Source organism: Python bivittatus, unplaced genomic scaffold (genome assembly GCF_059951505.1).
Source record: "Python bivittatus isolate LINGU-HERP-01145 unplaced genomic scaffold, Pbiv_v1 ctg000960_np1212, whole genome shotgun sequence".
Classification (NCBI taxonomy): domain Eukaryota; kingdom Metazoa; phylum Chordata; class Lepidosauria; order Squamata; family Pythonidae; genus Python; species Python bivittatus.
In genome coordinates, this window is record NW_028277124.1 from 7,330,965 (window position 1) to 7,353,317 (window position 22,353).

General features: G+C 38.9%; 1 protein-coding gene across 1 annotated transcript in view; it reads right to left on the reverse strand.

Moving 5' to 3' along the window:
* The window catches only part of RIN2 (Ras and Rab interactor 2), a 66,077-nt gene that overhangs the window by 37,897 nt on the left and 5,827 nt on the right, over positions 1 to 22,353 (reverse strand). The window contains exon 2 of the mRNA XM_007426783.4: positions 10,074 to 10,160. Coding sequence (XP_007426845.1) covers positions 10,074 to 10,130 — 57 coding nt within the window. The 5' untranslated portion in view covers positions 10,131 to 10,160. The remainder of the gene's footprint in view (positions 1 to 10,073; positions 10,161 to 22,353) is intronic.

Sequence of the window (22,353 nt, forward strand, 5' to 3'; positions counted from 1 at the left end):
AGAGAAAAAATATGCAAACAATAAAAAAGAGACATATATAAAGATCTAAGTTTTTAAAGCTTGATCACACAGAATATTGCTTTCTATTAAATTGCTACAGAACCCATTCATAAAGAAGAGAATGGACAAATATCAACAATCCAAGATTATAAAACCAAGGTGGCACTGTGCTTCTATTGTAAAGAGAAATCTTTTCTTCCCTAACCCCTCTTGATACATTCAGAGTTCTTCATATAATGATACATTCCAAATTTTGGATATATAATTCAAAAGCAGATCTTTAAGCCCTATTGTGCTTCCCAAAACCACATATGCAAACTTATGGATATTAAATAAAAATAGAACAATAGTGCAGCAAGCTATTGTACAGATCTTTTATATAAGTCTCCCCTCCATTGTTTCAGACTTCCAACATAATGAAATTCACAGCCAACCCTTTTAATATGTTCTTTGAGGTGTAAGATCATAAGGTCTTAACCACTGATTTGTTAATAAGGGGTATTCTGACAATTTATTCCAAAGTTCTTACAAATAACTGATATTTACCTTAACAATACGCTATAATTGTCTAAAAAAATACTGGAGATTTAGAATAATCCAATGTTGATAGTATTTCAGGAGTTTAAGATGCTGCTTATGCATCTGGAACAAATTTTGAAATCAGAAGATATTTTAATTGGATATACTCATGTTGCATTTTTATACAATCTTTCTCTTGTATTAACTGATTTCCAAATTCCTAAACTTTTCACAGGAATGGAGAGATTATTCAAACTGACTGAATATGAAACCACCTAGTGAGGTTGGGGCTAAGACCATGTGGTTCATTTGTTTTTGGCTTAGTGCACTGTGTCAACCAAACTATGACAGCTTAATCAACAAACTATAATTAAAACAAATTATGGCCTACTTCAATGAGTGATGTTAGCAAAATTTGAACTAGAACCTTCTTAGCTGTTACTGTTTAAAACTTACCCATTCTGAGAACTGCGGTATGAATGAAAGATATCTCTTTTCCACTGAATGTGAATTATAATTACTGAAATAAAGTATACTTAGTTTCTCAGGAATTAAAATACAAACCCAATTTCTGTCAACCAGTAATGATTTCTAACTAACTATGAATTATAGTAATAGTGTAATTCTGAATAATCACATTACAGGTTTTCAAATATTATATACTAGGTATGTGGAATATTGTCATTGTCACCGGCACCATAGTATAACATGTATTAACGTATCAGAAAATAATACTGCTATATTCACTCAAGGCTTATGCTAACATTTTATGGCAATGTTTGTTATGCACAACATCACAAAATCAAATTTAAAGTCACCTATGACAAGTGTACAATTGATGTTGAAAGAATGAGGGCTTAGTGGAAACCAAACATGTCATAGTCACTTAAATGTCTATGCTACCATTTTGGTTTTTTTTAATAATATTTTGTGCCATGAACTCTGCATTCTGAATTCCTTACCCACATGTACGGAACTGATATATGCACAGTGAGTCACCACATCACACTAAGCCATTATTTGTTTCAGCAATTTGTTGAATAAGTCATAAGTGTTCACACATAATGCTAGCCCATAACCATACCTACAAATCCTATTATGGGTTAGTGGAGACCTTGTTGACAATTCAAAACCAATTATATTTATTTATTTATATATCAAATTTGTCAACGCCCATCTCGTTGGAAGCAATTCTACGTTTTTATTATGTTATGTTATATGACTTCTAAATGCTGGAAAATTGTTCTATGCAAAAACATAGAGGATTGGAGTAAGTAAGGCATCCTCTGAGGTGCTAAGTAATTATCGTAATCAGATACCACATCCTAAAGAAGCATAAAATCTTAGTATAAGTTTTGAAGAGATACTAATTTTCAGAATGTGTAGTTATCAGAACTCATTGCAATGTGAAATTTAAATCTTCTCTCCCAGCTATGATCTAAGTAAAAATTTCAGTGTGCCAAATAAAAGAAGCCAACTGATCTGTCATGAAATTCTGAAATTCATAAACAAGCAATATCTTTATTAGAATAAATAAGTGAACAAGTTTTGAGTCCTTTGAAATTCATTATTTGGTAATACTTTGGACTCAGAGCAAGTAAAACTAAGCCTGCTTTCCCCTTAGAACCATAGGAAAGATGGATCCTCATCAGTTTTTTGTTTCCCGATATATGAAAATCTTGGGCTTTCAAAGTATATCGTTTCAAACTTCTGTCCACCAGGGGGATCCACACTACGTGCTCTAAACAAAAATGTCAGTGCATTATTTCAATCAATACTCTAAATAAACTCAGTCTCTACATAATAGGTCAGAGAAGTATACATAATATAAAACATCATTTTGATATTTATGTGTGTTAGCTTTGCCTGTGAATTCATTGATCTGCAATCCATTAAGAGGATGGTGTTCTTTTTTCCATTATGAACAATCAAGCTCAACGCCAGACTAGATCAGGTGAAACTAATCAATACTTTCAAATGGCCAGGCTGACTGGGAATTATATGGGAATTATGGGAGTTGAAGTCCAGCAGCAGGTTGGGGAAGAACAGATTAAGGCCTATTTTCAAGTAACGAAAAATCAAAAACAATGTTTGGATTTTTGAATGTATTCCTAACATACAATGGGTGTACAAAGTATAACTTCATCTTATTCTTAGAGAGAGCACATCTGTTATGAGGAAACAAGCATGTCTGTCTACAAGCTGATATCGTTTTCAGGGATCAGATAGAAAGGTTTGCATCACAGCCAGAAAATGTGGACTAGAAGTGCTTTTATGCTTTTGAACAATATAAACCAGTGAAGGTGAATCTTTTGGGCTCGGCGTGTCAAAAATTTGGAAAATGCCTAACTTGACTCTGCTGGCATGTCACCCCCCACCCTAAACAAAAGAGAAACAATTCTTTACATATTCATTTATTTTAAAAAATACAGTTCAATCATGTGTGGTGCTATGTATTACATAAAGAAACGTCAAATAATTACAAAAATGAAATACAAGTAAAGCAAACTCAGTAACTCAAACAGGCTGAATAATCGTTGGTGAGTGTTGGTGAACACTGGTGTGTCACCCACAACGTTGTGGTGTGTCACCTTTGACATGCATGTCATAGGTTCGCCATCACTGATATAAACCAAGGGAAAGGAATTTGCATGTTGAAAGTGGTTGGGGACTGAGGGGCTAATAAAAGTTGCATGCCTGTTGGGGTTAACATCAGTTCTGAAAAAAATAGTTGAGAGTGTTATTAAAGATAATATAGAAACCATATAGAATAAGCCTTTCTAAAATGGGACAACACAGGATAATTTTTTTCTCATTAACTTTCTAGACTTGTCAAAAATGTCAACAAGCACGTCGAGAAGGGTGACTCAACAGACATATACTTGAATTTCAAAAAGCTTTTCAAAGGTTCCTCACTAACATCTCCTGAGCAAACTCAGCTGCCACAGGATAAAAGGATAGGCACCCTCATGGACTGGCATCTAGTCAAAAACAGGAAACAGCATGAATAAACATGCAAGTCTTACACTGGCAAGATATGCACAGTGGGGTCTCTAGGAATAGGTTTTGGGACTGGTACTTTTCAGCTCATAGATAAATGATCTTGTTGATAGCACTCCCATATATACAGCCCAAAATATGGTTTCCATTACCTAGACAATACTTTTGTCATAGTAAAAAAAGGAACAGTTAGATACGCAAGACACACAAGACAATCCACAACTTTAAAGGTATAACATTTACAAGAGAAGAAGACAACAACAAAAACTGCCGTTCCTGGATATCCTTGTCAGCAGAGGAAACAACGGTGGACTAAGAGCCCAAGCATACTGAAAAACAACTCACATTAACCAAAACAACAACCGAACTGCCTCAAGAGGAACTGCATATAAGCATTATTCAGACAAGGAAAAGGACACTGCAATAGTCCATAATCCAAAATATGGAAGCAGACTACCTATACAACACCTTGCAATTCAATGGATACCCGGAACTTCATTAAAAAGTGCTTATCCACACAACCTATTGCAACCTATGAAAAAGATTACTCTCCCATACTGTACATCAAAGACATCTGAGACAACCAACAGACTATTATAATCTTTTGGCATCATTGTAGCAGAAAAATCAACAAATCCCTTCAAAACATCTCAAACAAAGCCAAAGACCCAGTAATCAAAGAAATAAAAACAGGAGGCATCTAAAACATACAATGTAAGGACTTAACAGCCATTGTCGGTTGGACAAGTACAAAATTGGTAGAACTAATCCAAGAACATCAATTGACAGAAGATATGAAGAATATTCCTTATTTTCTCAAGACATATAGACATAGACAAATTCAACCACAATTTCAAATGGGAAAATGATGACATTTTAGACCAAGCCAAATTCAAAAATTCTAGAGAATTCTTGGAAGCTTGGCATTCAGACAAATCAGCCATAAAGAGATGAATAGACATAAATCCCATCTACGTGCCATTTAAAAGGTATAACCACAAGTTAAGAAAGAAAATAGGGGGTAGGTGGGGTGCAGGAGAGAGTCAAGGGTGCATGAGGGGCGCTGCATAGGTTGGGGAAGGTACATGGAGTGTGTGAGAGGCACCACACAAGTTGGAGAGGGTGTGCATGAGAGGCGCTGCGCAGGTGAGGGGGCATGGGGTGCGTGAGAGGTACTAAAGGGTTGGGAGTGCGGGAGAGGTGCCGCATGGGTTGGGGAGGGTTGAGGAGGGTGCAGGAGAGGTGCCACACAGGGAGGGTGTGAAAGAGGTGCTGCACAGGTAAGGGTGGGTGTGTGAGGGTGCATGAGAGGTGCCGTGCAGGTCGAGTTGGGTCTGTGAGAGGTGCTGTGCAGGTTGGGGAAGGTGTGCGAGAGGCACCACATGGGTTGGGGAGCAGCCAGCATGGCGCAAGCACAGAGGGGCTGGGGGAGGGTGTGCAGGTGGGGTTGACTTACCCCAGCAACTTGCGATCTACCCTGCCGGCTTCCACTTTGACTTCCTGGGGAAGCCAGTATGGAAGGTTGCAAATGGTGATCATGGGATCGCAGGGAGCTTGGCAACTGGTGGTAAGTGCAAACGGGTTGCCAAGCACCAGATCGTGATCACATGACTGCGGGGATGCTGGGATGGCTGGAACCCCAAGGACCGGTCATAACCACCATTCAGTGCCATTATAACTTCGAACAATTGCTGAACAAATGGTTGTAAGTTGAGGACTACCTGTATATCAGATAGTGTTCCATTCCCAAACACAACCCTACCAATCTATTTTGAGACCACAGTTGGAATACAATTCATTTCCTGGCCTAAAGGCCATAACAAAGGTTTTAATTTGATTTGCTATATGCAGTTCTGGGTATTATAGGATACTATAAAGCTAGGAAAGGTGCAAAAAAGGGTAAACAAATTATTACAGTTTGGAGCAACTCCCCTACAAGAAAAAAAAATCGTACAGCAATTGGGGCTCTTTAACTTGATACCAAAGAGGGCAAGGGGAGAAATGACAGAGGTTCATAAAATCATACATTGCATAGATAACATAGGAAGAGTGGTAAGTTTTTTTTCCCCTGCTGTCAGGGTATCAGAACTCAGTGTCATCCACTTTAATTTAAAACAGGGAGAAGTGAGACGGACAGAAGGAAATACTTTTTGACACGGTATTTAAAATACACAATTCACAGAATCGCAGGAAGATGTGGATTAGGCAAATGCAGTAATGCAGGAAATTGGTTAACAGTTTTACAAGGGCATTTTTGCTTCTAGCAATTTAAACAGAGACTCTACATATGGTCATCACTCGATGGACAACACCAGAATCAAATAGACCTCATAACAGAAGCCAGAGTATGCAGAATTACAGTCTAGCTATCAGGTTACAGTATAAAACAGAAGATGAAGGTGCAAAAAATGCAGGGTAAACTTAGACAATTAAAGAGAGTAGGTGGCCAGCAATACAAAGTCAGAACACACCATCGAGTTATCTGTAGAGGTAAATGAAGTTAAAGAAAGATAAAAAGATTATACTGAAATCCTTTACAAACAGGATTATAGAACAACAGAAATATTTGAAGAGAAATAATACATTCAGGAATGGATTCATTAGAAAGTGAGGTACATCAGTTAAACCAGCTATCAAACAAAGCAGCACCATATGTAGATGAAATATCCACTGAATTGTATAAAGCTGAAGTTAGTTAAAGTGCTAACAGTTATATGGGAACAAATACTAGACTAGAAATCATGGCCTAGAAATGGTAAAATGGTAAAATTTGCCATGAATCCTTGGGAAATACATTGGTACAGAAATTTGGTAAATGAATACATAGACCGATAATGAAAAAGTTGGATGTAAGAGAATGCACAAATTACCATACTATTGCAGTAATTGCTCACATAAACAAAGTTTTTTTACAAATAAATTTACAGCCATGCATGGAGAAAGACATGCTAAGGTTTAAAAAAGCCTTTAATTATATAGATCATGCTGGAATGTGGAAGATTAATTTTTCTTGATTAAATCAGATTATCCTTTGTTACAGTGAACAGGAACCCATTCTAAGAACTGAATTCAGAGAAGCATGATTCTGAAAGGAAGGGAATGAGATAGGTGCAGATTGTCACCTTACCTGTTTAACTTATACAGCAAATACAAGAATGGCAGGACTGAAGAGGCAACAGATGGAATCAAAAGTGGAAGTTGAAACATTAACAATTTGTGACATGCAGATTACACCATTTTATAAATTTACAGTAAAGAAGATTTAGAGGAGCTCATCAGCGTAGAAATGGAAAGTAAAACTCTAGGTTTGGGTTAAATATTAAGGCGGCAAGGATAATGTGAACCAGAATGCAGTTGATGGCAAAGAAATGAAGGTGATAGTTTTCTTTTCCTGACTCAAGAACAGATAAAGATGAATAGTATAATGAAGTAAAAAAAAAAAAAAAAGATTACTCCTAGGGAGGAAAGATCATAAAAGACACAGATATTTTATGGAAATGGATGACTTCAAACTGGACATCAAGAAAGTATGAGAAAGAAGATAGATATCTTTGAATTACGGTTTTGGAGATGGTTATTAAGACAATAATAATAAATAACAATATCATGGACTGCAAAAAGATCCAGTCAACAACTGATCCTTGATGAAATAAAAATTGGCTGTTCCCCTGAGATTATGATCACCAAACAGAAACTCACACTAAAGATGGCAAGAATTTGTCCATTCAGTTGCCTGGGTTCTGGTGTGATTCAATGGTACTTTTATAATTAATAAAGGGCCATGCACGCTGGTGATATAAAACAATTGTACAGTAAATGTTAACAACAGGAAAAGTCTTGAATGCAGTAACAACACAAAGTATATTTCCAGAGGAATGGCTGCATCCTAAACATACCTCCTGTTCTTTTACAGATGTGATCTTTTGTGGCATCATTTTACTACTAAGATAGCAAAACATAGGTTTTAAATTCTAGGATAGTAGGTTGTGTCCATTTCCTGCCCCTCCTGGGACTGAAACAAGAATAGGAAATCACAGCCCCCAAATATCCTTGTTTTACAGTCTGCAATCTATTTTTTTTTTCTTTATAAAAGAGATTATTTATATGTCTGGGCAGCTCTATCCACTTGCCAAACACAGGAATTTGCTTCAACTGCCATAATATAAACCACTATTTCCACAGCTGAAGTGGATTTAAAGAAATAGACTCTCCATAATAAAAATAAACCATTAACTAAGTTAGATAACATAGTAAACTGTTTAAGTCTGCCTGAGAACAAAATCTGTAGCAACCTAACTCTGAAGGGAGCTCTGAAGGCTACAAATAGGATGCTGAGGGCTATACAACCCTGGTTTACTTAATAATGCAATCCTCTTGATACATCTGAACTGGAAACTAACCACAGAGGTTGAAATCAAACACAACATACTAGACTAAAATGCAGTTAACTATTTTACAGTTCCCTCTGTTATTCAAACGCAGCCACTCAGTAGAATATCAGAGAGATTTGCTTCTTAAAGGGAGGGCCTAAAAGTAACTGGTAGAGCAGGTGCTTTGCATGCAGAAGATCCCAAATTCAAATTCCAGTTAAATTAGCACAAATATGAAAGTGCATCAGAACATAATTGTTTATAATACTGTACAAGAAAAACAGTTGACCTGTTATGTGGTGTCTACTGATGTTACTGAAATGTACAGGAAGTCCTCGATTACGACCACTCATTTAGCGACCGTTCGAAATTACAACAGCACTGAAAAAGCGACTTAAGACTGGCCCTCACACTTACAACCATTGCAGCATCCCCATGGTCACATGATTGTGATTCGAGTGCTTGGCAACTGTCACACATTTAGAACAATTGCAGCGTCCTGCAGGCACACGATCGCCATTTGTGACCTTCTCAGCTGGCTTCCAACAAGCAAAGTCAATGAGGAAGCCGGCAGGGAAGGTTGCAAATTGTGGTCACATGAAGTTTAGCCTAACGACCGCAGCAAAAAAGGTCATAAAATCAGGTGTGGTCATGTGATGCCTCACTAAATGACCACACTGCTTAACAACGTTTTCTGGACCCTGTTGTGGTTGTAAGTCAAGGACTACCTGTATGGATTAGACTTTGAGAAGAGCCAGTTTGGTGTAGTGGTTAAGGTACCAGGCCAGAAACTTCGAGATGTGAGACTAGGCTGAAGCTGCCATAACTAAAGATGAAGCAGGCATGTAAGCAGAGAGGACAAAAGCCAGGAAACTTGTCTATGAGATCCCTTCGGGAAGGTAGATAAGAAGGAAGCAAGTCATTAAGGAAACAAAGGACCTGAACCAGACAAAAGAAGTTGGGCCTGAGCACATGGAAACCCTCACCCCAATCTCATCAACTTGTAAATCAACCAAGCAAGGACTTTTGGGGATAAAAGGGGTCCCAAAGCCTGTCCACTCTGAGTCATCTTTGGATCCAGACTTGGCGGCTTCCGTCCCTCTAGCTAGTGCCTGGCAGCCTAGTTGGGAAGGACGTGGGTAAGTGTGGATGAGCGTGTGTGTGTGTGGATGAGAAAGAACAAATGTACCTTGCAACCAGTAAAGTTTTGCTGTTACTTTAAATTCACTGGGTCTCTGTGTATTACAAAGAACCTCTTGGGCCTCAGTGTTCGATTGGAAATGGTTGGTGGGTATCCCTAATTATTTCCCAGCTGTTGACCAGGGCTGTGTGTCTTGTCTGCTCTAGCAGCACCTATCTGGAAAACCCAGGTAGAAAGCAAGGGGGGCTGACAAGATCTGCGTGCCTCAACAGGCTACGAATGTGTGAGTGAGTGACCATAAGCCGAACTTGGGAGCAGCATGTGTAACAGAGACCATGAGTTCTAGTCCTGCCTTATACACAAAGCCAGCTGGGTGACCTTGGGCCAGCCACTCTCTCTCAGCCCTAGGAAGGAGGCAATGGCAAACCACTTCCAAAAAGCCTTGCCAAGAAAACTGCAGGGATTAGTTCAGGCAGTCGCCAGAAGTCAAGACTGACTTGAATATACCCCAAAACCAAAATATAACAAAAAGATTTCAAGAGAAATATGTAACCATAATATTATTTCGTTTGGGGACATCAATACCATTCACCATACCCCTCTATCCTTGCAAACCATCCCTGCTTTTTTTTTGAGGATCTCACCAACTCCATCCATCAATGACTTTTTAGTCTTGCTCTTTCTCTCAATCCATTTGCTCTTATTTCAATATATTTTGTTTTGCAATTTGTCACATATTTGCTTTATATGATGAAACCATGTCCGTGTTTCACAGTGGTCACTTACTTTGTATTCAATCTACATTTATTCATCACCCATTCATTCTTGACCCTGTCTCTTGTTTTACCACACACACTTAAGTAACCCATTCCCACTTCATTTAATCTATTTACCCAACCCTCACATTCATATAAAAAACTAAGCTTTCTCATTGTAGTTTTGTCAAAATTCTTAAGCCGAAAAACAGTGAATGGAGAACTGACATACATTTTGAAATAAAATACATCTTCTTATTTAAAAAAAAGTACCAATATTTTAGTTACCTTAAAAAAACTTCCTCTCTCATCAAGGGTCTGGGATTCCATGGTAGACGTTGACATTTTCTCTGGGAAAGCTGTACTGAACTCCTCCTAAAAACAGAGGCATATTTAATGGTTACTCCGGGCTGTAGGAAATTCCTTTGCAAGCCACAGAGACAGTCACAACAACAGTTTTGCCAAGCTTTTTTCCATTAACAACACAGTACCATTTTTTTTTCCTACCAGAGCCTTTAATGTATCTTTTTGACCTATTATTTCCTGTGAATCACACTTTAAAGACAGTGCTACTGGCATTTTCCCCTCTTCTCAAACACACCCGTACATTGTTTTTGATGCATTTTAACAGGCTCATTGTGAAAGAATACAAAGGCTTAATAGTTGCCTTTGTATTCTCAATCTCAGTCTAAACTGAATAAATACAACAGGGTTACTAAAATCCTACATGTGATACAACAGAACCTTTTCCAACCTGGTGTCCTCCAGAAGCATTGGTCTACATGTCCCATTACCCCCAGCCAACAGAATAGGAAAAATTGTACCTAGAGAGGGACATAATGCAAGTTACTCAAAAAATACATGTGATGTTCAAAGAAAGGTACAAGGCTTGAAAGCAGATACTAATGTCAGACCTTTAGCATTGAAATGCTACACTTGTACATCCTTAGCTACTTCCACTGCAAATTCTCTGGCAAACAGACTTCTATTGCTTATCTAAATGAGGCTTTTAAAAACTCAAACAAGGATTTGAGTTTGAATATCTCAATCCATGAATATATGTTTGTCCAGGAGACTTAAAAGCATCTGGATTTCAGTAATAATTTTCCTTCAGGCAGAAATTATAATATGGAGATAATACTAGGTCATTATGCAAAAAATCAGAAGAAGTCTGGCAGCACCTTTTCCAACTAACAGATTTTATTGAAGGCATAACCTTTGTGAGCTGCAGCTTATTTCATCAGATTCCTTCTGATATTTTGCCATTATAGACTAACAGGCTCTCCTCCTCCAGTGTCACTGTGCAAGGAGATTGCAAGGATTACCAATATAACATCTCAGTGCTAGCAAACCATTACTGTTTATAACAAAATAAAATTTAAAAACCTATTCTCTATTCCCATGATCTAGTAATTTCTTAACAATCTCCAGGTACAGCAAAAAATGTTCTTATTTGAATTTATACATGGGGGTCATAGTTAACAAAGATACCTAACTGCTACGTCAAAAACTGTATTTAAATGCCATGCACATATCCCTGTGTTGCTTAAAATGGCATATCTTTATTTTACCCTTGACAAATTTCTTTTGAAATCATTTCTTTTGCAGCAATCAGCTGACAGCCTAACTCAAGCAGAGTACTGATATAGTTTCACACAAGATTACTTTGAAATTCAGGAGCCAAAATACAGGAACTGTCTATGGTGCCAATACTTAGCAAATCTCTTAATTCAAATGTTGCCATTGTGTTAGTCCAGCTGTATTTGTAAAGGACGAGATTTGTAGGGCTTTGGGGTGGGAGGAGTTCAACTTCTGCAAATGTTAAGAGATTTTGTTCATTTTTACAAAATAGAACAGGCAGTGCGTTCAGGCTCACTGATGGACAATCACAACACAATGCAATAGAGGAGGAACTTGCTAGTTACATTACTTTATGTATTCCATGCACTCTTCGCTGTGGAAACTTCCAAAATAATCTTTGACACAGAGAAATAGTGTCAAGTATATAAGTTGATGTACACATGTACATATTTTATGACCTATATTTATTTTTGTAAACCACCTTGTGATATTTATCTTTAAGAAGGAGGGGTACAGCTTTCCTAAAGTAAACTCTTAGCCCTTTAGTCTGTTTGCATTACACTTGTGTGATCTTAATGACAGAACACCAGCCAAGGGTCTCCAATTTCTGCCTCCCTCAGAACTTCCCTTACAGTAGTAGGGAGAGTACTAGTACTAGATGGCATGTTTGAGGCTTACACCCATGTTTCACATCATCACTTCCACAGTTTCATGTAATTTCTTAGATGCTCATTTCCTAACTCCTACATTGCAGTTTCTTCTTCCCCTCAACCAACAACCTGAACTTCTTGTAGGAACTAGTAATTCATAGGTTTTGTCAGCATGGTTTAAGTATCTGGATGTTCTCCTTTCATTCAAGGCATATACAAATTTTTATTCTTCTGTAGGTTTAGAAAGTACCATGAATACCTAGAGATCTTCACTTTATTTTTAGTTGTCTCATTACTTTTCCAAACCAATCACTCTTAGCTTCTTTATAAATACAGCTTTATTGGTCTTTCTAATGGCTTTCCAAAACTATTTCTTTCCCCAGAATAAAAACTTTTTGAAACTCATGTTTCATAGAAATCATTATTGGCTCAAGGAGTGGCGGACAACATAGGTAGCAAGTAGTAATTTTAGATATGAAAACCATGTAAGGAAGATTAATCCTGATACTCCAGTGGCATTTTACCATATAATCAAGGACCTCATCTCAATCTGCCGTTTCAAAATAGTGAGAAATTCAAAATAGTGAGAAATGTGACACAAAGTTTGTCCCCTACAGAAGAAACTAGATGACAAAAGAATAGTAAGAGAAAAATAAATTGAAGCCAGATGATAAGTAAAAGAGAATACTTGCAACAAATTGGGTACCTCTCAGATTCCTTGACAGGTTCAAAAGAAAATACCTGCTATAATACCTTCCTATAGGAATGTAAAAAGTAGCACAATCATACCTGTTCATATAGCTTAACATTGCAAGATGGACAATACCAACAAAAATAAACCTCCTTTGTCAACAACTCCATTTCCAATTAGATGATTTTTAAGTGATTATACCAACACAGGCAGTAGTCTTAATTAAGTGCTGGAGAAATGGATTCTATTTCTTTTACTCTAGAACAGCAGAACTGATAAATGCTAGTTGCTATCTCTATTTTCCACCTACATGCCATAATGTTTTTGTTTTGTCTTTTGAACAATTGTGGTTAATGAATAGATTCCGCTCTGTACCTTTTGTTACCTGACTCATCACATGGGAGTGATTAAACTCCCAGGTTGACAGTATCCGCTCTTCAAGAAGCCATCACTGGAGCTTTATGGTGTTCAACAACTACTATCAAGTCTCCAACCTCTCCTTTTTAGGGAAGGTTGTTGAGAAGGTTGTGAGACTGCAGCTTCAGAAGGCCCTGGAGGAAGCAAAGTATCTGGACCCTTTTCAGTTGGGGTTCAGGACAGGACATAGTACAGAGGTGGTACTGATTGTGTTTGTTTATGACCTCTATCAGAACCAGAATGATGGTGGTGAAATTGTCCTAGTTCTCCTTGATCTCTCAGTGGCTTTTAATACTATCAATCATGGTATTTTGGACTGACTGCGGGGATTAGATACGGGAGGTACAGTGTTTCAGTGGTTCTCTTCCTTTCTCCGCAGCCATTTCTAGTTAGTGTTGAAGGGGAGGAATGTACTCCTGATTTATGGGGTGCCACAGGCTTATGTTTCTCATCCTAACATTTAACATCCTTATGAAGCTGCTGGGGGAGGTCATCTGTCAACATGGGATCAGATAACATAAATATGTTGGTGCTGCCTAGTTGTATATCTTAACTTCAGGTTGACCAAGTGATGCTGTTGAGGTCTTGTCCCTGTGCCAGGAGGCTGATGGGGAGAAACAGGCTTAAACTTAACCCGAACAAAATTGAGTGGCTGTGGATTTCTAGTTCTCCAAGTATCATGGATTTTGCATCTTTAGTTCTGAATGGTGACCAGTCCCCTGGACAGAACTGGTGCACAATTTGGGGGGTCCCTGGACTTGTAGCTCCTGTTCAAAGTATAGGTAGCACCTGTGGCCAGGTGTAATGGGAAGAAGGAATAACCTTGAGGAACAGGAGGAAAAGCCACTACCAAGACAATGGTCAGATAAAAGAAACGAATCAGGGGCAGAACTGTAACCTGAAAAAACATCTCAGACAAGAGCTTCCCTAGTTCTCATGAAGATAAGGGGGGTGGGGGAGAGCACATTCAGACTTGCAAGATTCTGTTACCATAATCTTACAATAAAAGTAGTATCTGCCTGCATGACTTTGGTTTCCTAATCTGGTCTACCTTGAAGGACTGACTTCAGGGGTGGTTTTGCCCAGTTCCATTCGGTCTACCAACTGGACTGTTTCCTGAACTAAGAGTCTCTTCTCACAGTCAATCATGCCTTAATCACATCATGTGTGTGCGCTCTACATGGAATTGCCCTTGAATACCACTGAAACTGCAGCTGGTCCAGAATGCAGCAGCATGGGCAGTTATGGGTGCACCTTGGTACACTCATGTAACACCCCTGCTATATAAGCTGCACTGGTTACTAGAAACCAGCAATTCAAGGTGCTGGTTATGACATATAAAGTCCTCCATAGCATAGGGGCTGGCTATTTGACAGATCACATTTCTCCTATTGTTTCTGCACATCTGGTAAGTTATGACAGCGCATGCATGCTCCAGATCCCATCTTTAAAACAGTGTCATCTAATGGGACCTAGGTGGCATGATTTCTCTGTCACAGTGCCTGCACTCTGGAATCATATGCGCTCCCTGCCCACCCCACCCCCCCGCCAAGGTTCAAATTGCCATAACCTTCGAACAGACCTTTAAGATTTGGCTGGTTCTCCCAGTATCAGGAGTTCCAATTTTTAGTCAGGTGCTTGTTATAGTAGTTCCAATTTATTGCCTCTTTTATTTTTATATTGTATTGGATGTGCTTTTAATTGTAGCTACCCAGAGTCCTCCTGAGTTGGATGGCTTATACATATGATTTACGAACAAATAAATAAATAAATGGATCCCATTTTTTAAGCTGACTTTTTTCCCTCTATATACAAAAGTACTCTCTTTTTTGGAAATCTGTTTTACATGTTTGTTTTTATTTTTTTTTTTATCTGTGCTCAGTCGTTACCGACTCTGCAGTGACTGCTTGGACGAGTCCTTGCAGTTTTCAAGGCAATTGTTTCGGAAGTGGTTTGCCATGGCCTCCTTCCTAGGGCAGAGCCCAGCTGGCAAACGCAGGAGGCGGGGTTTCCGTTGCTTCGCGCCCTTTTTGGGCATGCACAGTTTTTTGCGCTTACCGGCAACTGCTCCCGACTCCTTTTTTGCAAGGCGCCGCCAGCATTTTTCCTCCCACCGGAGTGAGAGTACCCATTTATCTACTCACGTGAGTTTTTGAACTGTTGGGTTTACAGGAACTGGGGAGGAAACAGGAGCTCACCCTGCTAACGCGAAGGCTGGACTCGAACCACTGAAGCGTCGACCATTTCTGGCCGGCAACTTTCAGCGTCATTAAGCCGCTGCGCCACCGCGTCCCCCTGTGCTTTACATGTGCTTCTATCCTATTTCTCTATGACCATAGTAATCACCATAAAATGGCACACCCACAGAAATCACTCAATGGTATAAATCTATTAACTGTTGCGTAATACACATTAATTTTCAAATGCAAGACACCTCATAAGTGATATGAGAACAGCTAAGTCTGCATTATATAATACCTAGGATGACAGCAAAGTACTATAAATCAAGTTTGCAGTTCTTTACACTTATCAGTCATTGCAAGGAGGGTTGCTTTTTACTTTCTTTTTTCCTGCAGCGCGAAAAGGCACCAAAGAGCGTTTGCCCTGGGAAGCATCTTGCAGGAGTTGAATCTACATCCAAGTGTGGCCTTTTAGGGACAGGTGCTCTCCCCTTGGATGGGGAGACAAAGACAACGGTGGTCCTTGCGGGAATGGAGCCCCGCATGGGAGGCTGTGTTTGCTCTGCCAGCAAGCCCTGGTTGCATGCTTGTTGGCTGTGAGGAACCCGAAGCTCGAGCCCTCTTCAAGGTCTTTCTTCCAAATTGGAGGGTTGGATGTGGGGGGGGGGGAGGAAGTGTGGAGCTCAGATTCCCATTCAGGTCTGCCTCATTCCTTCTGGTTTTCCTTTGGCGGCAGATTTTTTAAGGGGGGAAGCCACTGCCTACAGATTTAAGCTAACAGTCGGGGGGGGGGGGTGCTGCTGCTTTTATCTTGGAAAAACCCAACAGGCAAATAGGGTTGGGAAGAGAGGCAAGGAGGCACAGGGAGGAGCGGGGTAGCAAAGGCAGACGCCAGTTTGGCTCAGTTCCTTGCAATTCTCGGGCAGTTCCAATGTGTGGGTGCAGCCAAGACAGCTTTTTGGGTGCAGCCGAGACAGCTTTTTGCCATGCCGCGGTCAGGAGCTGCTTTTTACTTTTTTTTCCCCCCACAACATGGAGCCCAGCCCCATGGGGCTTTTTGGTGCGCCATGGCTCTGGGGCTGCTTTTTTCTTTTCACAGCACATTGCTTAGCAACGGCAATCCCTGCAGTCCCAGTTGCCATTGTTAACCGAATCCCAGAGTTATTAGGTGAGGCAACTTTCTACCAGCTTTCTACAACCAAAGTTAGTGGGGAAGTTCGCAGGAAATCGCAAGTTCCAAGCTGGCAGGCAGGTAAGTAGCTGCTGCTGGGTGGGGGAGAGAGTGAGGGGGTGTGTGGGGGAGGGTCATGGGGGGGCGCAAGGGGGTGCACAAGAGGCATGGCACGGGTCAGGGAGGGTGCACAAGGGTGTGTCAGAGGCGTGGGTTGGGGAGGGCACAAGGGTGTGTGTGAGGCATGGTGTGGGTCAGGAAGAGTGCGCAAGGGTGTGTGAGAGGCACGGCACAGGTCAGGGAAGGTACGAGGGGGTGAGAAAGAGGCGTGGCGTGGGTCAAGGAGGGTGCACAGATGTGCTCAAGTGACTGGCACAGTGAAAGCGCAGAGGGGCTGGGGGAGGGTGCATGAGTTAAGAAGACTTACAACCTTCCCTGCCACCTTCCCCACTGACTTTCTGGGGAAGTCAGCAGGGAAGGCTGCAAAGGGCACTCATGTGATTGTGGGGTGCTGCAACCGGTTGTACATGCAAACTGGTTGCCAAGTGCCCAGATCGTGATCACGTGACTGCAGGGGTGCTAGGACAGCCAGAACTCTGAGGACTGGTTGTAACCACCATTCATTCAGTGCCATTGTAACTTCAAACGGTCACTGAACAAATGATTGTACAGTAGGTCGAGGACTACCTATAAAGATAGATGCAAAAAAATCATTCCGTTTCTCTGCAATGTCTACATCCTCCCTGAGGATCTTTTCAACATTGACACCCCAACTGCTTCCTTAGCTGATGTCCTACTCCAAGTAAGAAACAATACTGTTTCCCTTAGTTCTGTTTGCTGGAGAGAATTGTTTTTTTTTTTAATTCCTTATTATCACCTTACATTTTTTTTCCCCCTCCCAGAGTTGTGCTTCCTATTATTTTCCTCATTAGGAAGGCTTCTTTCCATTTCCTGAAGAAAAACTACTTCCCTTTTACAGTTTCCTGGACACTGCTAGAGAGTCATGCATGTCTCTCATGCATCTGAGCCAGCTCTTGGACGACTCTTTCTTACACTGTAGAATACATTCCCGTTGACCTTCAGTTGTTGTGGGTTTAATTAACATTCAGGCATTAAGAAGAGATTTGGCTCTCTTGATTTTTCCTTGCAGTCTTTTTTCATAATTCCCTCATATTTGAGAAGTTGCCCCTCTTGTAATCAAATGTGACTGTTGCACCCAGCTGGCAGTTTCCCATTTCCATGTATGCTAAATATAACAGTATTTTGGTCACCGTTTCTGTTAGTTTCACAATGCTTATATCTTGCCTCAGATCACAGTCACGATTTAGGATTAAATCTAGGATTACCTCCTTTCTAGTCCATCTGTTCTAAGATACATTCATTTAGGATATTAGAAATTTAGTTTCTTTGTTGTAGCCTATGTCTATGTCTGGATAATTGAAGATCCCCACTGGAGTTCAAGTCAATCCACCATGGAGGATGATTGTTGTGTGGGGAAAAAAATGAACTGAGTATAATGCCTAGAAAAAAGGTGGAAAATTAATGCAATAAATGCAAGAAGGAAGGAAAAGGAAAGGCAAATAATTTAAGATCTCTCTCCAGCTTATTTATGTTATTAACTCTCTTTAGCTCATCTATATTATTGGCTGGGAAAATAGAAAAGCAAACTATTTTTATAGACACACCTCAAATCCATCCCTCTATTAACTATTACTTCTATCTAAGAAGACATAACTTTCTCCTACTTTCTTTACCAACCTCCTCTATAGAGAAACTCTTGCCTTTCTCTTGTCATAATCATGAAAATGATTGATTAAAAAATCCTGTTTTGGAACAGTGGCACAGATTTTCTTTTGCATTCCCAAGGCAAGATATATAGAGCTGAGAACTGTGGCTGCTATAAGTTGGGGGGTTGAGCTTTTCTTACTGGTAAATTCTCTTTGGTAAGGTTCTTCCCCAAAAGAATCACGACAGACTGCTGCTATCAGCTTATCTTTGGCTAAATACTTTCTGTCCATCTGTTCAGGGAGTTTCATAACCAAGAAATCCTGAAAAATTCTTTTTAAAAACACGGAAATACAAAATGTACATTTTGTAAAGTGACTTGACATAAAATGTCAATAAAAACATTTTTATTGCATTATAATTCATAAATATATATTTGTGAGTAAGAACAGCTATTCCACTGAAGTTAGAAGAACATATAGGTAAGTAAAATGTTTTAGAATTGTGTTTAGAGGCCAGGCCTATTACAATAATTTGGATCTCTGACAATTTATCCACTCTCCCACTATGACAAATGCCAAAATTACTCATTAGCAAAACAAAGCACATGTTTAGCAAATCAAGGGAAAACAGATCAGAATGAACCCAAAGCTAAGTATAAACAAGCAATAATTTAAAAGTAGAGGATTTTGTAATCAGCAAAAAACAAAGAAGTATTTCAAGTTACTGAACTGAAGAAAACATAATGCATTTCAATGGAAACACCAAGGATCATTTCCTCTCTGTAGGGATCTGTGTCAAAAGATAAGAACGAAGAAAGAAAGGTTGTTCCATTCTTGTCAATGTTTTTAAAAGAAAATATATTTCAAAGAAACTACATGTGTGACCTGAAGTCCAGAGGTTGTTTGAATCTATGTTTGCTACTCTAAAGTACTTTGCATACTGATAAGGCCATATTAAAATATTGCTGGAACTCTGTAAAGTCGCAGTGATTCAGGGTGAAGCTATGCTTGCTATGTCTTATCCTACGAAGTCATTTCCAAAGTCAAGACAGCCCTCGTTACATGTGAGACATTCTTGAATCAGAGCAGAATCAGAGTTTCAGAGTATTGGCAAGGATTGAGGTCAGCATCCATACCAGTACTTTTAACAATATTAAATAAAATACCTGCATCGCAATGGACAGCAAGCATTTTCTTAAGGGAGGACCTATATTTTGAACCCTACAGACTGGGAGCTAGACTATTTACTGGCAGGAATGATGCTTTATTCTTGTCATATGACTGAATGGTCCCTGTTCATTTATATAAGAAAAAGTAGATGGGCACACTCAACAAAAAGGTTTGTTTCAGAGGGCATTTGGTGACTACTCTTTTTTATTTGATTTTTAGTACAAATGCAATCTTTTTATTTTGCTGATGCTGAGATATATATTTGTTATATATATAGAGGGGGGGTGAGTGTGTGGGATGGATGGATGGATGGACAGATTTTAATTTGTAAACAGTCTGAAGTCTTGGGAGCTGAATATCATATAAATCTATGTAAATAAATAAATTCCATTCATTGAATCAGAGGCAGATTTTCTCTGCTTAGCTGTGACTCAAAGTTCACTCTGTTTCCATTGCCCTACCAAATTTGATGGGAACTAAAGATATTTGGGTCACCTCTTATTATCTCTCTCATCTGCATCGACCTGCGTTATTTTCCTTTTTTTACATGACACTAGTATAGAATGCTAACCTTGGAAACTCGGCTTTTATATACCTGAATTTCAACTATAATATGGCAGCATATTGTGCTATATACCTCAGCTTATTAAGCCTGTGGACAGTCAGACTTAGTGATCTTCCATTAAGACCATTTTTTTCTGCCTGCAAGGAAAAGTACATTTTCCCAATAGTCCTTAAGAATCCCTGAAAGTCTTATTTATTCATGTTACTAAAAATACCTTTTCTAATAGCTACATTGGTTTCTGCTCCTTTCTAAAGCTTTACATAGCCTATGAACAAAGACTGCTCAGCAGAATTGCTGCGTATTCCTTATGCTCGTATAATCTTTAGCAAAGTCCAATCAGGGACATTTCTATTGTGCTTTTAGTCTAACCAGATACAATGCAGCAGTGTTTGTAAGTTCTGCGAATCCTGAAGGATCAGAAAGTCCTTGGAGGAAAGCCATTCCATCAAAGATTATTGAACAATGGTTTGAAAAGACAGTGTGTTAGAGAAGGCTCAGGGAGGTCCAGCTTCAAGTCTATCCTCAGTCATGGGAGCTGATCTATTTCACAGGACTGTTGCACAGATAAAATTAGAGAAGGGATATAGAGCTTCTGAAGAGAAAGCAGAACATAAACCTGAAAAATAATTATAATTATAATTTCTCAGAAAGTCTTCAGAAATTTGATCCTGATGTCTAAGGGTTGGAAACATTTTCCCATACAGCTCAATTAAGTTACAAAGAAAGAATTCTCTTTCTTTAGACAGATAATCAAGTCAAGATGGTATGATGATCTCTGACAAAAAGGCCCAAAATTATTCTGAGAAAGTTGGGCAAGAGAATGGTTCCACTTTTGACTTAATACAAGTCTTTGAGAAAACAATTATTTTTTGTTTAACTACTGAATTCAAGTGATGGTTTCTACTGATGTGAAAGCAACTAAGGCAATTGCTAGAATACAGAGAAAAGTATTTCCCAGTCTTGTATTTGCAAATGCTACCCCAACATTTGGACAGATGAACATATCCTAGATGAATAATTTCTTAACTTTGTTCTGGGCATTCTGGAATTTTTCAAATATTTATCAGCAATTCCCTAATGGTAAATCTATAACAAAAAGGATGCGTCTCAGAAAAACAGCTTGCCTACCTCTATCAAACATTCTTGTGATATGGTGTTACAGAAAGAGTAGAATATGTTTTAAGAAGCACTCTTAGTTCATGTAAAATGATGGTGAGATGCCAGAGAACCCTGCCATTATTCTGCATAACTTAATGGGCATCCTAGAATATGTTTCACAATCCATGCAAAGACTGAAGGTCCATAGTACAAAAGTATTTCTGGAAAGAGTTATCTGAAAATGGAATCTCATGAGTCTAAGAACCTCATGAAGTACACTAGCTATTGATTCAGAGCAAACATCATAATTACCAGAACCTTCTGTGTTCTTGCATTATTGAAATTTTTCCATCCATGTTATGCCTATCACAAAGGCATGCATTTCACAAAATATCATTAAGCAGCCCCTTACTTTGTCATGATCCAGAAATAAGCTGAACAATAGTCATGTCAAACCAACCAAGTAATTTCTTGTTTCAAGTCTTTGTTGTTCGAACTGCTTGATTACATGCAATTGAGAAAAAAAATATATAAATCACTTTCCTTGAGTTACATATCCTAACAATAATAAACAAAGGACATGGAGCATTGTGATGTGAACTTCTGAATAAGATAGTCATGCAAACTTGTTTTTCTTCAGGTTTGAGCAACCACACTGATATAAGTGTTTTTAAAAGAGTCACTTGCTGAGATAGGCGGCTACAGAAATCAAATAAATAATAAATAAATAAAAGTGTTTTTACAAATAAATACTGAAGTTCAACACTTCATACTGATAATAGATATATACATTAAAGTATACAAAATCAGAAAGAAGGCATAAGAGTATATTATTAGCCTTCATTTTTCTCTTAAAATGACATAAATATTCATCCATGCTGTCATATAGTTATGTTTTGAGGAAATGTTAACATACCAAATTTAATAATCATACAAAAGATCTACGTATTCTTTTCATTGTTGTTGTAGGACTGACACAGATGTAAAATTCCTGTATGTAAGGTTTCTAGGGCTAAGCCAACTTACTTCCCAAAACAGCAGCAGCTGTTCCATTTCTTTTTCTCTTTTTTCACAGACCAAACAGCCATGCCAACCATACTACTCTCAAAATACGTTGTGACAAGCATACATTTGCTAATACACTCGCATATAACTTTGGACAAGATCAGAATTTATGATCAGATGCCGTTGCAAATCGGCTCTGGACTTCAGAAGCTGTTTGGGTTTGGCAGACAATATACATTCTTCAAAAGTGGCCCAACAAGATAGTTCAAACCACACACACAGAAACATAATGCTATGGAAAGGCTGCATGGAG